Genomic DNA, 16,025 nt, shown 5'->3' on the forward strand with positions numbered 1-16,025 from the left:
GCCATTTGGCGGGTAATCATTAAAAAATACAAAATTAAACTTTCATGCAAACAAGTCTTTAAACATTAGCTTAAAACTATCATTGTTCGGATTGGAAGATGGAAGAGTATGGGTAGTTTAGTAGCGTGTGGGGGTGTGGGTTGCCCGATTGGAGGTTTGAAGGGGTATTTTCAACCCTTCCTCGGTTGTTTGTAGCCACGGATCAGCAATGGCGTTGAACTTGGTAAATGCACCCCTCTGCTCCTTTTTGGTATATATGGACTGGCGTTTAGTCTTGTAGAAAACAAACCCTATCAGTGGAAAACAGACGAACTGGCCAGCTGGAGGCAGACCATATCCTCTCCGAGCTCAGAAGCACGCTTCTGTAGCTCCTGGAGAGGGGAAGCGACTCAGGCAAGCCTATACACACCTTGAGACTGTGCAGAGGTCAGGGGGAAAGCTGCAAAGAGTAGGGGGTGATTCGGAGAACAAAAGCTCCAGCACAGGAAAAGACGCACACAACTGCCCAGCCGGACTCCGGCAAACCCCTGCAAGGCAGACCTTGAGACGGGAGCGGGCCTCCTTCGTTCTCCTCCGGCCACCGTCTCCTTTCCGATGCTGGCACTTCTGCGAATAGAAAAGGAGGTATCAGCATTGGGAGGTTTTTGGGGGGGAGGGGAGCACCGTTCCTAGGATCGGGCAGAAGCAGGGTGTTCCGTTCGCCATCCTTCTGTGCCCCCCTCCCCTTGCCCCCCGAGCCCGCAGAAGGCGCACGGCGGACTGGAGGTGGCGCTGCGGCTCAGGAGCCGGGAGCAGCAGGTGCGGCCGCCGCCGCCGCCGTCACCGCTGTTGTACCTACACCTCGGGAAGGGAGGGGAGGAGGAGGAGGAGGAGGAGGCGCGAGCCCGAGTCCCGGGGCGGGAGCTTAGAGGGTTGGGGAGGGTGGGGGGAGGAAAAGAGACTAGCCGACTGTGCAGGTTGGGATCCGAGCTCTTGGCTTCCGGGAGGCGTCCAGAGCGCAATCCCGAAAGACGGGAGGGGAGCCGGAGAAGGCAGGAGCGGAGCTGGCTGGCGGGCTCCCTCCTCCCTCCCCGGCCCCGCGCCGCCCCCTCCCCCGTCACCGCCCCTCCCCCCTCCCGGGCTGCACACGGGAGCCGGCTCCTGAGCGCCGCGGAGCTCGGCTCCTCCTTCCCTGGCTGCCGCAGCTTAGCTCGGCTCCTCTGGATCGCGGCTCTCTCTGTCTCTGCTCCTCGAGGAGAAGGAGGAGGAGGAGGAGGAGGAGGAGGAGGAGAGGAGGCTTCTCGCCGCTCGCTCGCACCCCCCACCCCCCGGCCGGGAAAAGCCGATGTGCCGGGGCCGCAGAGACTGCGACTCCGGCGGCGGCGGCGGCGGCGGCGGCAGCGCCAGGGGTGGCGGAGGCTAAGAAGCCGGAGAGCCAGGCTGCGGTCCCGGTCCCCGCGAGCCGGCCTCTCCCGCCCCCTGGAGCCCTTGCCCGCCGCCGGGGCCAGCGCACGTCCGTCCTCCGCGGCTGGCGGAGCTGCTGCAGCGCGGGCCGGAGGGCCGGCAGGAGCGGCGGCGGCTCCGCGGCAGCTTTACTCCGAGCCCTCCCGGCTCCCCGGCGGGGAGGGGAAGCCGGCCGGCAGTAGGTGCCCGGCCCAGGGCGGCATGGGCACGGCTTGACGCATACACTGACCCGGGGCGAGGGGCGCCGCCGGCGGGACGCAGCGGCCGCCGGGCTGAGCGCTTCGCGACCCTGCACTCATTCCGGGGAGGAGGAGGAGGACGGGGAGAAGGAGCAAAAGGGGACGGGGAAGGGTGGGAGGGGTGTCTGCTTTTTTTTAACAGCAGGTGTTATTTTTTAAAACCCACATTGGCATTGCCCTCTGACCCGGGCAGGCAGGGCGCCGAAGGAGGCGCCGCAGTAGTGCCACCGGCGGCTTTCTCGCCTCCCCCTCTCTCTATGTGCATCTCTCCGTGCGGCGGCGGGTCGCGAGGATGGCGATAGACCGGCGACGCGAGGCCGGAGGCGGCGGCGGACCGAGACGCCACCAGCCTCCTCCGGAGGAGAACGGCTCCCTGCCGGCCGGGGAGGCTGCGGCTGCAGCAGCCCCCCTGGGAGGTCCGGCTGTCGACGTGGGGGACATCCAGACCCTGCCGCCTCTCCCGGCCCCAGGGGCCCCCGGGGGAGCCCCGCAGCCCAGCTGCTGCTCCTCGTCCTCTGCCCCTAATCTCCTTCTGCTGGACTATGACGGGTCGGTGTTGCCCTTCCTCGGGGGGCTGGGCGGAGGCTACCAGAAAACGCTGGTGATCCTCACCTGGATCCCGGCACTGTTTATTGGCTTCAGCCAGTTTTCGGACTCTTTTCTCTTGGACCAGCCGGAATTCTGGTGCCGAGGGCCCCAGGAAGGAGCTGGCTTCGTGGGGGCCGCCGCCACTGGCAGGATGGGCATCGGCGACTTTGGGAACTGGACTAGTACCCCTGCGACCTTTTCTACGGCCACCTGGAGACCAGTGAGCAACCTGAGTAATAGTAGCCTGGGAGCAGCAGAGGTGGACTACACGCTGCCTCTGCAGCCCCCTCCGGACAAAGAAGACCTCAACTCCAGCAACTGCCTGTGCCACCAATGGCACTACCGCATCCGAGCCGGTCTCGTCCAAAACGTAGTCAGCAAGGTAAGATTAAACTGCCTTTCCTTCCTTTCTCCTCAGAAGCGTCCAACCTCAATCTCTGTGACTAATAACCTTTTCCTCTTTCTCACCACCGCTCTCCATCTTCACCTCACCTTCCTTCATGGCATTTCCCCGATCCCGGATATCTTCTGCTCTCCCCCCAACCCTCTTAAACCTCAATCAATGAATGGTCTGTGAGCCGCGAGCACTCCCCACCCAGACAACCGGGAGAACCGAGAACTAAGGGACCACATGTCCGAAAGTGAGGCTATACCTGCTTATGCACATTTTCTTTTCTTCCTTCTTTAGCAAAATTTCCTTCTCTGCGAAATAAGGGTCATTGGGCAGATGTGCTGTCTTTTCCTCTTTCTTCATTCTCTTTCCCTTCTCCCCCTACACCGGCCAGGGAGAGTGCACCTTAAACTCCAGAGGTGCTCAGTATTGCACTCCCTAGCTCCTGTTAGTGTTCAATTTGGAAAGAGTCCTGGTGTATGCAATTGTTCCTCATATCTTCAATAGATACTATTTTTGAAGTGCAGCATTTCCTTCCAAAATCATATTTGTATTTCAGAACATGAATAATGTGTATATATGTACACATGCATGTATATCCACACTGACATATGGGTACATGTGTGTAACTATACGTGGCTGTTTATATACACTTGTGTACATAGAATTTATATATATGTGCATACACAAAGAGACATAGCTGAGAGTGTAAATTTCCTACAAGAGCAAACCCAGAGTATTATTTAGCTGAAACTCAAAAAAAAAAAATCTCTTCACACACCTTTTCCTCCTCACTGTTCCCTCTTCTAACTTTAAAGTTGATGCTTTCTAATTGGTCTCAATTTATTTTTATGTTTCCAAGGTTTTCAATGTACAGATGTGAAATGTACTTCTAACCTTTTAAAGGTCACAATTTTCCATCCCACATTATCCATCTACTCATCTACAAAGCACAGTTCTTATTTTTTTCTATAAACTTTAAACTTTTTACTTAATTATACTATATTCTATGTCTAATGTTAACTCTAGGACTTGGTGACAGATACTTCCAAAAGCCCATGATTTATATTAGTCTTGTGCCTGGAAAAGCAAAGTATTAAGTCAATTGTATTAATTGTGTCAACTAAAGATAACTATCTTTACACAGCCATAGTTCTCTTTTCTACTTAAAATATGGAAACTGTCCTGCAATTAGTACTTATTTACATTTAAAGATAAATATTAACTTCCATACCCATATATGCAATTTGAAGGCTTTAAAGTAGTTAATCCAGGTGCCAAGATAAAATTTAATCATTCATAATAGCCAATTTATGCATGTTTCTTCTGCATGTTAGTAAACAATTGTAACTCATGGAAGTGTAAGATGAAACTCTTACATCATCATAATCATTCCCTTAATCTTGTGCTCACTGAGTTCAGTGAAAATGATTTATCCTATGGGAATTTTGAATGAACTGTACCTACTTTTTGCAATTCTGTTTAGCTATGCAGAATCTATTTAACAGAGCAGTGGATCTTTTCCTTATCCTCTTTATGCCTGCCAAATATTGTTCAAAGTGTTTCTTGGATTCACCTTTTATCAAAGGAGAAAGCTTTTTTTTTTTTTTTTTTTTTTTTTTTTTCCCCACTATTGGAGACATTTGAATTGGAGGAAAGTGTGTGTCTATTATGCCTTTAAAAATAATAGTGTGTTTTAGCTATATGTATATGTGTCTGTATGCACATGCATTTAGAGGTAAGGTCAAGAAGAGAGCAGAGGGCACGCTGAGATAAAAGGAGAGGTGAAACTTGAAAGTTACTAGTGAAGATAGCTTCTCATTATCATTACTAGAAGGATTCAAGAAGGAGGAATTCAATACTTAGTTGTAAATGGTGGGAGGGTAGTGCTAAAATAGTTTATTGGGGAATTTAAAAAATCTTTCTAAACTTGCTCTAGAGTAGCTCCAAACAGAAAACATGCTGTGTAATCATTTCTATAGTTCTTCACACTTTTTGAAACACCTTCATAGACAATATGTACAAAATTACATAAATAGAGGGTAGGAAGGATTGAAGCCCCTGAAAGAAAGCTTAAAGATGCATTTCTTTTCAGACCTTTAGTGGTATAAGCAAATTGATTTTTAATGGGCAGATACGAGCTAAATAAAGAACTGTGGTTCCCAATGTTTGGTTTCATAACATACTTTTAAAAGACAGATCTTAAGTACATTTTGGAGTCTATTTTGGTAGGTCTTTACCTCTGCAATGTGTTTAAGTGGTAACAATATTATATATACAATGTATATGATATACTATACATACATATAACAAGAATATATATAACATATATACAGTATATAAAATATATATAATAGTCAAGAAAACATAAGTCACAAAGCATTTCAACTTCCTTCGTGAAATACAGAAATAGTGATATAGCCCATTTCCAAGGGAGAAATTTTTTTTTTTTGCATATAGGTTCTATGTATATTGAAAATTGGGAGGGAAACATAAAGTCCCATTTTAGGAAAAGAATTTCAGTTTATCAATTTTTATACCCTTTCTCCCCTTCTCAGTGAACCTAATAAAATCTTTAATATTATAAAGAGGTTTCATTCATCAGGTGTTTGTTGAGCTTTTTGCATAATAGTGTACCAGGGTGATAAGTACCCTATAAGATCCTGATAATTTATAATTCATTAATTTTGGAAGTCATAAAGTGAATGTATAAAATACAACAAGTCTTAAAAGCAGAAAGGCTTCTGAATTCATTTTGAGAACTTGGTATTATGGGCAAAATCCTAAACTTGGAATGGGACCTTTGTTCAAAGCTTGCTTCCAAATGATATTTTGTCACTTCACAACCGTGAGTCACTCAACCTCTGCAAGACTTTCAGTGTCTTCATTTATAAAATGGAGCTAATGATATTTGCATTGTTGAACTCTCTGTTCCTCCCAGTCATGAAAGCTCAAAACTTTATCATCCCAAATCCTTCATTCTAACTCTACATATCCAGTTTATTGCCAAAGCTTCTTGTTTCTACCATCATACCATCTCTTGTATCTAACCTCTTCACTTACTCCCCACTAACTGATAACCACATTAGTTCAAGTCCTCATTAATTCTTGCCTGGACCGTTGCAATAACCTGAAGTGATTCCCTACATTTCTCCAGTCTAGCTGCCAATGAGATTTTCTACAATATATATCTGACCATGTCACCCCTCAATTCCAATAAACTTCCAGTAGTTTTCTATTACCTCCAAGCTAATATATAAAATCCTCTTTACACATTTAAAGCTCTTCACAACCTGGCTCCTTTTTACAATTCCAAATGTTCTTATACTTTACTCCCATGCACCATTCTCCAATCCAGCTACACTGGCCTGCTTTGCTGTTCTAACACATGGTATTCCATCTCCCATCCCTCCCTATCTTTGTACTCACTGTCTCCCATGTCTTGCATGCTTCCTGTTCACACCTGTCCCTGGCTTCCTTCAAGATTAGTTCAACTCTCACCTTCTACAGGAGCCCTTTCTTTGTTCTCCTAGCTGCTAGTGCCTTCCTCTCTCAACTGACCTCCTCTCTACTCTGTTATTATCTCCTATGTACCTAATTACTTCTGTGTTGCCTCCTTTATTAGAATGTATGTCCTTAAAGGCAAGGGGTGTTTTTGCCTTTGTGTCATTAATACTTGTATCAGGCGAATGAAAAATGTTGAAATAAGTGCTTGATGACTTACTGAGTTAGCATAGGGAGAGCAGGTTAGAAAGGGCCATACAAATGGAAACCTTTGTTATGAAGATTGACCTCTGACGCCATGCAGGAATCCCTTCTCCAACATGTATAACAAATGGTCGGCAAGCCTGTGGTGACACATGGGGCCTTCCTGCTGGTCTTGGACTTCCTGAGACAGTTTTAAAGTCTCCAGTGGATTCCTGCTCCTCACTTCCTTCCCCTTATGAGTTTCTAACTTATTCTCCTGCTTCATACTATGATCCTTTGGACACACTTGGTACTTGTTCATTGATTATGTCCTTGTCTTTTTTTTTTTTTTTTTTTTTAACCTGAACCCCCTCTCACCTAGATTTCTCTGCAGCAAAACGTACAGGTTTCCAACTAGACCCTGAAACCAACATGTGGCTCTTTGTTAGGGTTATGATATTTATTTTATTTTGATTTTTATTTCTAGCAACTATAGGGAAATAGACAAGAACTTAAAATAACAAGGAAAAGATGAAAAGTTCTAAAGTTATAAGTTTTTCTGATCTTAAATGTAGCTTAGAAATAGTAAGAACATAAGAGGAGGAGTCAAAAGAACTAGGTTTAGACTTTGCTTATGAGTAAGTGAACATTCTTAGGGGACATCACATAAATCTCTTTAAACCTCAGTTTCCTTCTCTCTAAAATGGTGATAGGACCTTTCTGTATACCTTATAAGGCCTTTGTGAGATAAGTTAATGTATAGGAAAGTACTTTAAAAAGTGTAAACCATTATATGCATTATTCATGAAGATTTAAGTGGAACTCTTTAGATGTAGCTTGTACCCATTTGGTAACACATTCTTGTAGTTCTTATACATGAGTCAAGTCTGCCCTGTCTGGATTAGATACAAGTTTTCTGACTCCTTATCCTAATTTAGATATGGTCTAACCAGGCTGTTAAGATTCTCACCCCTTTCTAGAAATTGCTTTCCTACAATTTTCTCCAGGTATGGTACTCTTAACTGAAGAAGATACTTAACTGTTTGGCTCTCAGAGTATAGCTTTAAGACATCATGGTTTGACCTCCTTTTCTTTTCCATGATGTATTTATGGATTACCCTTCAGAAATCCTGACCTTGCTATTTCAAAGAAAAAGGCATTCATGTCTCTATTCCACCCCAACAATTCCTTCCTGAGGATGAAAGCTGTCTTCATAATTCTCATGGAAGTCTTACTTCCTTGGCTGGTCTCTGTCTCTGTCTGTCTGTGTCTGTTTGTCTGTCTGTCTGTCTCTCTCTCTTTCTCTTAGCGGATGTTCATTTGTTGACTGGCTGCTAAGGTTGGTTCCACTTCTTGGAGAGAGTCAGCTTTGTGATTTCCTTCAATCTCAATATCTCTGTCTCATCATATAAGCTCTTTTCAAGACTGAGGAAGAAGCTTTTTGTCTTCTTCCTGTTTTTTAGTCCAACCTGTTGTGTTTCTACTTCTACTTGTACCTCCTTTGGTCTCACAGAGTTCCTGTTTACCAATTGATAGATACTTCTAATTAGTTGATATGACTGATAAACCATGAGCCTGATGACTGATTTTTGCCCCACCTCAGCCGGCCAGCTCTGTTCATTTCACCAAGCTCTCTCTGGTTTCTTAGTTAAATCCTTTTTGTTTCCCTTCTTCACCCCACTATTAATTTTCCAAGATTGTACCATTACAACTATGTAGTATCAAAAGTACTTTAAATGTATAATAATATTACATGCTAATCTATCTAGAGTTTAACATTTTGGGGGGTTTATTTTTCTATCAGTCTCTGCCAATTTAGATATTTGCAGTGATATTCAGTAGTTTATAAAGTAGCCTGTTCCATTGACAATACTGATTAACAGCAAATGAACATTTACAAAACACTTTCCTCCACACCAATGCTGTGAAGCAGGTAATGCAAGTGTTTTTATATCCATTTTATAGATGAAGAAATTGAGCCACAAAGAGATGAACTGACTTATTTGGAATCACATAGCTAGTGTTAGAAATGGGATTCAATACTTCTCTCAACAATAGAAACCTTCTTCTTTGTAATTTTTACCCCAGTACATAGTTCTTTTCTTCTGGAGTAACACAAAATAAAATTGATCTTTCTTCTGTGTGTCATCCTTTAAATACTTGAAATTGGCTGGTTTGTAAATATTTGAAATCTATTGGTTTTTCTCCCTTCTTTCCACATAAATCTATCCAATCTAACCATTTTTAATGTATACATGACACGGTCTCCAGACCTCTTCATCATCCCAGTTGCCTTCTGGCTGCAGACCAATTAGACCCTGTTCCTTTTCAGGTTAAAGCAACTAGAGTTAGATCTAATACAACAGATTTTATCTAACCAAGGAACTGTACTTGAAACTAAACTGCCTTCTTATCAATATTATATTTTTGTTCATGAAATCCAAGATTTCGTTAGATTTAATGAATTTATCAAATAAAAGTCTAGCTAGTCATTTACTTAACAGGCAATTACTAAGCACTTGCTGTATACCAAATACTAAGCACTAGAGACAAAAAGAAAGGCAAAGATACAATTCTTGTCTCTGTTAAACTATGAATACTGATTTTGTGTCTGAAGGATTGGATTTTTTAAATGCTAAATAGAGCTTTACAATTATTCCTATTTAACTTCATTTTGTTAAATTCAGTCAATCATCACAGCTTTTGAGAACTTTTGAAATCTTGATTCTGTCATCTAACAAATTAGCCATCCTTCCTAGATTACTGTTCTCTTCTAATTTGAGAAATATGCCTTCAATGTTTTTCTAATGTTTTATATTTGGGTAGCACCTTGCACTTTTGGAAATATTTCATTTTTATCAAATGAAAGAATGTGAATCCTGTGATTCACATAACAATGAGTTCCCATTAAGCTGACCACCATCAATCAATATTTAGAAAATGACACTGTCAATTAACAGTACTCATATCCAGTCCATATCTTTTTGTCTTGTCCACAAGGCTCATGAGATACTTTGTCACAGACATTGCTAAAATCAAGATGCATTACATCTATGACATTTCCCTGATTTGCTAGTTTATGTACTTATCAAAAAAAAGTGAATATTTCCTTTTAGGACTTTTTCCTTTAACTCAAGTCATCCTGGCTCCTTATAATCACCATGTCTTATCACCTATCTTTTAATTTTATTTAGAATTTGACCATAGAACAACATTAAAAAAGTTTCTGAGATCTACTTTTCCCCCTGTTTTGAAAATTGAGATATTTGTTCATCCCACCTCTTCTAGTATCCCTGTGGCTCATTATGATTTCTCAGATATTTTTAGTAGTGGTTGAATTTCTTCATTTTACAATTATATTAACTAATAGGATCATATTTTAGAACTGAAAAGGTCTTTAGATGCCAGCTAGTTCAACCTCCTTCTTTACAGATGAGTAAATTGACATTTAAGAGAATGAAATATTTCACCTAAGATCACATTAGGTAGTGGCAGAATCTTTGACTTCAAGTTCTTTTAGTACCCTCTGAAGTAATTTGTTCTAACCTTGAATTCAATTTAAATACCTAGAAGTTTTAACATATTTTCAATTTCATCTTGGTGATTTTTGTTCTGCCTTTTTCAATTTGAAAATCATTCTCCTTGACAGAAAAAAAAAAAAAAAAAACTTCTGAAAAGACCTCCTCAATCATCACTAAAAGTTTCTATGACAATTCAGTCCCACTGAAAAGATCTGTCCTCTCAAATATCCCAGAGAAGAAGAAGTAATGGACAACCTCACTGGAAAAGTCATCCTGCAAACTGACATTTGGTTAACTTTCTATAAACACCCATTTCATCATGCCATTTCCCTGCTCAAAGCTCCTCTCCCTCCCTCCCTCCCCCCCAATAACTCTCAATCACCAATATAACACAATCCCTTCAGTAACTATTTAAGGGCTATCATAAGTTGACCCAAACTCATTTTTTTAACCTTTCCTCTCACTATTCCAAACAAATCTTCTAAGGCCAGTCAATCCAATATTTTAACTGCTCCATTAACATGCAGGTCTTTGATCCTAGATCTTTCACTGCCTATGGCATTTACCTTGATACAATAACAAATTAGATTAAAGTTTGGAAATTGCTGAAGCTTGTGAAAAGATCCTAGCTAACTAGATCTGGGATATTTGAGAGGACAGATCTTTTCAGTGGGACTGAGTTGTCATAGAAATTTTTAGTGATGATTGAGGAGGTCTTTTCAGAATTTTTTTGGGGGGGAGATTTTATTTCCCCAGATTTTAACTTTAAATCACTTTAAGGTCAACATTTTTATGTTGTGTTACTTATTAAACAAGATAACTCCACAATCCACATATGACATATGGCAAGATATGTTATAGGTAGATTGCCATATTTAGTTCAGATCTGTATTTTAGAAAGTTTCTGGATCAACCAACAATGATGAAATCTCAAATATGTTATAGTCTTTCTGTATTTCCCATCCCTACTTTTTGATGGTAATACTTTAAAAAAGGATCTGTGTTTCTAAAGCTTAGGAGACCATCCTGCTTAAATTACTGAAGCATCAGTTCTTTATATTAACTATTTGGGGGCAATTCCCTAGAAGAACATACTTAATCAACTCTGGATTAAAACTTGTTGATCACCCTTACTATTCACACAGAAAACGATTGTCACAAACTATTTACAAAATTAAATAAGAATTCAACTGTGATTTCTTCTTTCTTCTCTTTATCTGTTTCTTTTTTCTCTTTATCTTTCCCATCATCTTCTGCCCTCTTAATTCTTTGCTATCTTTTCCCAAAGTCCATTCTTCCTTTTTCCCCTTTATTATTAGTCAGACAAAACTTTTGATGATTTTACTTTGGCCAAGCCCAATTTTTCTTCTTCAAAAAAATAAAATTTTAGAGATATTTAGCAAAGGTTTGTCACTTATAATTTGTGTAACTCAAGATGCATTACAGAATCAAGAATGTTGGGAAATATTACTTTTGACAATTTACAAAAATAGAAGGAGACGAATATTTTCTACAAATGAGCTCTGGTAATATAGATCACTTACTAGCATTCAACCAAATACCTATGTCAAAGAAATAACTACTAGTCATGTTTGTCAGTCAATGAAAGGGTAAAAAGCCCTTTATACTGGATCTTAAATTCGTTTGCTTTATTCCTTAGTATTGTTTAAAAAATGAATACAGAAGAGATGCTAGCTACATAATATAACCACAAGAATCCCAGTGGTCATATTAAATTATGGATGGGTTATGCACTTAGCACCATGACTTGCCCACTATGAAGCTTTTCTCCTAGAGCACATGTAAGAGGTATATTTCATGTTTAAAAGGTGCTTTGCAAATGAAATTCACTTAACCATTAGATTGGAAGAAGAACTTGACCATCACATAAATATATACATATGTGTGTGTGTTTAAAAGCATATATACATATGCTATGCCACATTTCTTTCTAAATTTCAAAATGAGTTAAATAGGCTATCTGTCCTTTTTGAGCTTATCTCAGACCTGCAGTTATCTCTCAGTTTTTCTTGCTAATGGATGAATATCCAAAGAGCATCTAATAAAAAGTTAATTCATATCGAGCTTTAGAGTACATTATATGTTTGTTTGTTCTAGGATGATACTCCAAATAGTTTGTATTTCCAGAATATAAACTTATAAGTTATAGGAGGAGAAAAGAAGGATGAAACATTTATTGGTCATGAGTCATCCCCAAAGCATTTAATGTTGATTTGGGTAACCAATCCAATTTAACAGTTTTTTTTTTTAACTTCCTAGAACTCGTTAAGGATCTACAATGTACAAGTCACTGTCCTAGACCTGTGGTATACAAAATGTGATGAATAAAATAGATTTGAGAGACAAAGTTTTGGGTAAATTATAATTAGTTTTATCACTTATGTCCAGCAAGTGATTGACAAAAAGGTCTCCTTAGTGGTCAAAGAGGAATCATTCATTGCCACTTAGGTTTATATGACCTTGGATAAGTGGTATTCCAGCAGATGGCAAATCAGCTCTTATTGGTTAATGATTAATGAGAAGTGGACTCTACAAAGAGAAATGAGCTCACCCCAATGAGAGACTGATAAGTGACATCATGTCACTTTTGAAGAGAGACTATTTCAGATTATCCCAGCCTTCGGCTGGTATCTATCTCCAAAGGATCTATCTCTAAGCTTGATTTAAAGGAATCCATCTTAGATTAGAGATTCCTTGTAAAATTGGGTGGGGTAAGATTTTAAGAAAGAGATAGAGACAGAAAAGAAAGAAGAGATAGAGAAGAAAGTTAACTCTTCCTTCAGAGTAGAGGTTTGAAGAGGTTGATAGAAAAAGGAGAAACTCTGCGTTTCCTCAGATCATTAGTTCTTAATGATCATTTCAAAAAAAAAATTTTTTTTTAATATTTCCTGCCTTCCACAAGATTACATTCTACTGAAGCAACACAATATACAAACAAACAGCAAATAAAAAACAAACAAAAGTTTGGTTTGAAGAGGGAGAGAATACAAACTAGAAAACAATCAGGAAATAATTCTCTCATCTCAAATCAGATGAATTTTGAAAGAAGTTCAGAATTCTAGAGAGTGGAAGAAAAGTGGGAATACACTTCAAGCATGGAGGATAACTTATACAAAGGCATGGAGCTCAGAGACAGAATACTTAGTAGTGTACTTTGGCTGGAATACAAAGTTGATGAATAAGGAGGAATATAAAATAAATCCAGAAAGGTAGATGACAACCAGATTTTGGAAGCTTTAAGTGCCAGGGTTAAAAGTTTGTATTTTACACTAGAAGTAATACAGAACAATGGAAGATTTTTGAGCAGAGAAGTGCCCCTCGGTTGTATTGCGGTATATGTGGAGTTTTGTAGGGGGAGGTGGGTAATGAGAATAACAAGCCTCTGATTTCATTGATTTAATACACTGTTGATGAAGAATTTCCCTTTACCAAGCCACATCAGCCTCTGCTCTGCAACTTAGATTTACAGTTTCCTGGCAGCATTAAGATGAATTGTTCAGGCTCACATGATCTGTAAGTGTCCAAAGCAGGAGTCATGGTCACCCTGACTCCAGAGCTGGTTCTGTTTATTATGTCACACTGCTTCTTGACCTAGGGTTATAAGGCAAAATCACTTTAATTTGAGGTCTATTAATTAGAAATATGATAATACAATCAAGTTTTCCTCGATCTCTAGGAACAGTTTTAAGTACTTAAACATATATATGTATAGATGAATGTTGCTAATTGTTGTTTATACTTTGTTCTCCAAGAGGACCATGACATCAGAAAGGTGATGTCCTGACTTATACATGAATTGAATTTAAATGAGGTAGGGTTGTACAAAGTCACCAGGCTTACTCTCCCCTCCACAGACTTCTGGATCCAGTAGCAAGGTACAGATCAGGACACCTGGAGGTGGCCCTGAATGTAGTGGGAGATCTTGGACTTTTTAAGCTAAAATCTTTCAGGTCTCAGTTTGTCTCAGGCAATACCCATTCAGTGATTAAGGCTAGCTAAAAATGAGGTGAAGAATGACCTCTTTTACCTAGTCAAAAAAAGAGATTGATTTGAGAAGGGTAGACCCTCAGGGTTTCTGGCCAAAACAGAAACAATTGCCATTTATACACTTACCCTTGCCATGTATACACTTACCCTGATCCATTGGAATCCAAATAATGACTCAATGAGACTTGGACTGGGAACTATTGTTGGCCAGTCAGTGAGAACCAGAGTGTTTTGGGTTTCAGGCATAGTCCATTAAAAAAAAAAAAATTAGCAGGTAAACTCCAAGATATCTTGCTACGGTTTAGTGATCAAAATTTAAATTTCTTTGGGCAGAGCACCTGCAGGTCAGGGTGTGATTCTCTATGTGGACAAAGGAAGAGGATGGAAAAAAAGAGAGAGAGGGAAGGAATAAAGGAAGGAAAGAAAGAGGGAGGAAACAGGAAGGAAAGGAGAAAGGGAAAGAGAGGAAAGAAAGAAAGGGAACAAAGGAGGGAGAGAGGGGGAAAGGAAGGCAAGGAGGTAGGAAGGAGGGCAGGCAGGCAGGCAGGCAAGAAAGGAAGGAAATGCATTATCCAACTGGAACTGTTGTTCAGTTCCATTCCCAGGAGGGCAGCTACTACTAACAGATTATTGTTTTCCATTGTGGAAGAGGACCATGGTATCAGGAAGGTGATGTCATGACTTGCATGTGAATTAGATATAGATCTATATGACTTTGATAATTGTTATCTTCTCACTAAAGTAGGCCTCTGCTTGAGTTACACTATCATATTTTGGTAGAAATATGAATTTGATGGTAGATATGAAAGTAATGACTGTTTATTAGACTTGGATTCCATTGGGAATAGAAGAGATCAAAGTAAGTTAGGCTAAATTAAATTGTGTGGAATAAATTCAATAGTAGATAAAAAAAAATGTTTACAGTTAAAAACACTATGTAAATGTGTTTTGCTTTTTGCTGTTGCTAGTATTGATGACTAAATAGCTCAGCATTCAAAGGCACCTATCTAATCTTGCCTTTATCTGTACAGGAATTCTTTCTCTATTCTATTTGAGAGGTAGTCATCTAACCTTTCAGGGAAGAGGGAACCCACAATCTCCAAAGATTGCTCATTCTATGTTTGGACAGCTCTAATTATTAGCAAGTTTTTTTCCCCTTACATTTTTCTTTCTCTGTCACGTCCCCAGTCACTGTTAGTTCTGCCCCTTTGAGTTCAAGCAAAATACAGATAATCTCTCTACATGAAAAACTTTTAAATACTTAGATAGTTATCATATGCACACCCTCCCTCTCTTAACATTCTCCTTTTCTTCAGCTGAACCTCACGTGGCATAGCTAGAGATCTTTGCCAAATGATTGTTTTCCTCTGGATGGCTTCCAATTTTTTAGTGATTTTCTTACAATATAGAATCCCAAACTGAATATAAACCTAGGTAAAAGATCACTTTGTATCCTTTTTTTTTTTTTTTACAATGTTCAGATTGTTTTTAAAACAAAGCAACTCACTATTCCAGACTGATTGAAAACCCTGTTTTCAAAGGCAAGCTTCTAGCAGATTTTCAGTAGATACATACTAAATTAAATTGAAAATCCAAGTACACATGTCATTGTACAAATGTTAAAATGCTAAAAATTTGTGATTTGATAATCAGTTCTGTACTTTCCACCAATTTTCTTTTTCACCAATACAAGTTAAATGAAGAGGTTGTGAGGTCAAAAACAATCTGACATTCTGTGCCCTTCTTTAAAGAAAAAAAAAGAAATTAAAACTAATTGTTAAGATGAGTTTTGTAAATGATCAGTAATCCTCAAGTACTACTGTACACTTCAAAAAAAAACTTTGGCTCCAATTTCCTACAGAAAAAAAAGCTTTTTAAAAACTTTTGATCTTGGCATTCAAGATCCTCCACAGTTTTCTTCCAGTCTGTTGGTCTTGCATTATTCTTGTACTGGTAGTCTACATTCCAATCAAATTTGACTCCTCTACACAAGAAGCATCAAACATATCAATCAGCAATTACCAAGTGCAGTACAAACCAGATTAAAATGTAGTTGGAAAATATTTAACAAAACAAAACATCAATACAACTTAAAAATAAAAAATAAAGCATATTTTCTGGATATCTAGGTAGTCCGGGGAATAGAGA

At 40.0% G+C, this 16,025-nt stretch overlaps 1 protein-coding gene across 2 annotated transcripts in view; it reads left to right on the plus strand.

The window, feature by feature from the left end:
* Nucleotides 1-927: 927 nt before the first annotated feature.
* The window catches only part of SLC22A23 (solute carrier family 22 member 23), a 264,081-nt gene continuing 248,983 nt past the window's right edge, over nt 928-16,025 (plus strand). Inside the window, exon 1 of one of the 2 annotated variants that reach the window (XM_031946933.1) lies at nt 928-2,652. In XM_031946933.1, the coding sequence (XP_031802793.1) occupies nt 1,975-2,652 (678 nt within the window). In that variant the 5' untranslated portion in view covers nt 928-1,974. The remainder of the gene's footprint in view (nt 2,653-16,025) is intronic. The other variant, XM_031946932.1, reaches the window with a different exon arrangement.

This window comes from Sarcophilus harrisii, chromosome 1 (assembly GCF_902635505.1).
Source record: "Sarcophilus harrisii chromosome 1, mSarHar1.11, whole genome shotgun sequence".
In the NCBI taxonomy this organism is placed as follows: domain Eukaryota; kingdom Metazoa; phylum Chordata; class Mammalia; order Dasyuromorphia; family Dasyuridae; genus Sarcophilus; species Sarcophilus harrisii.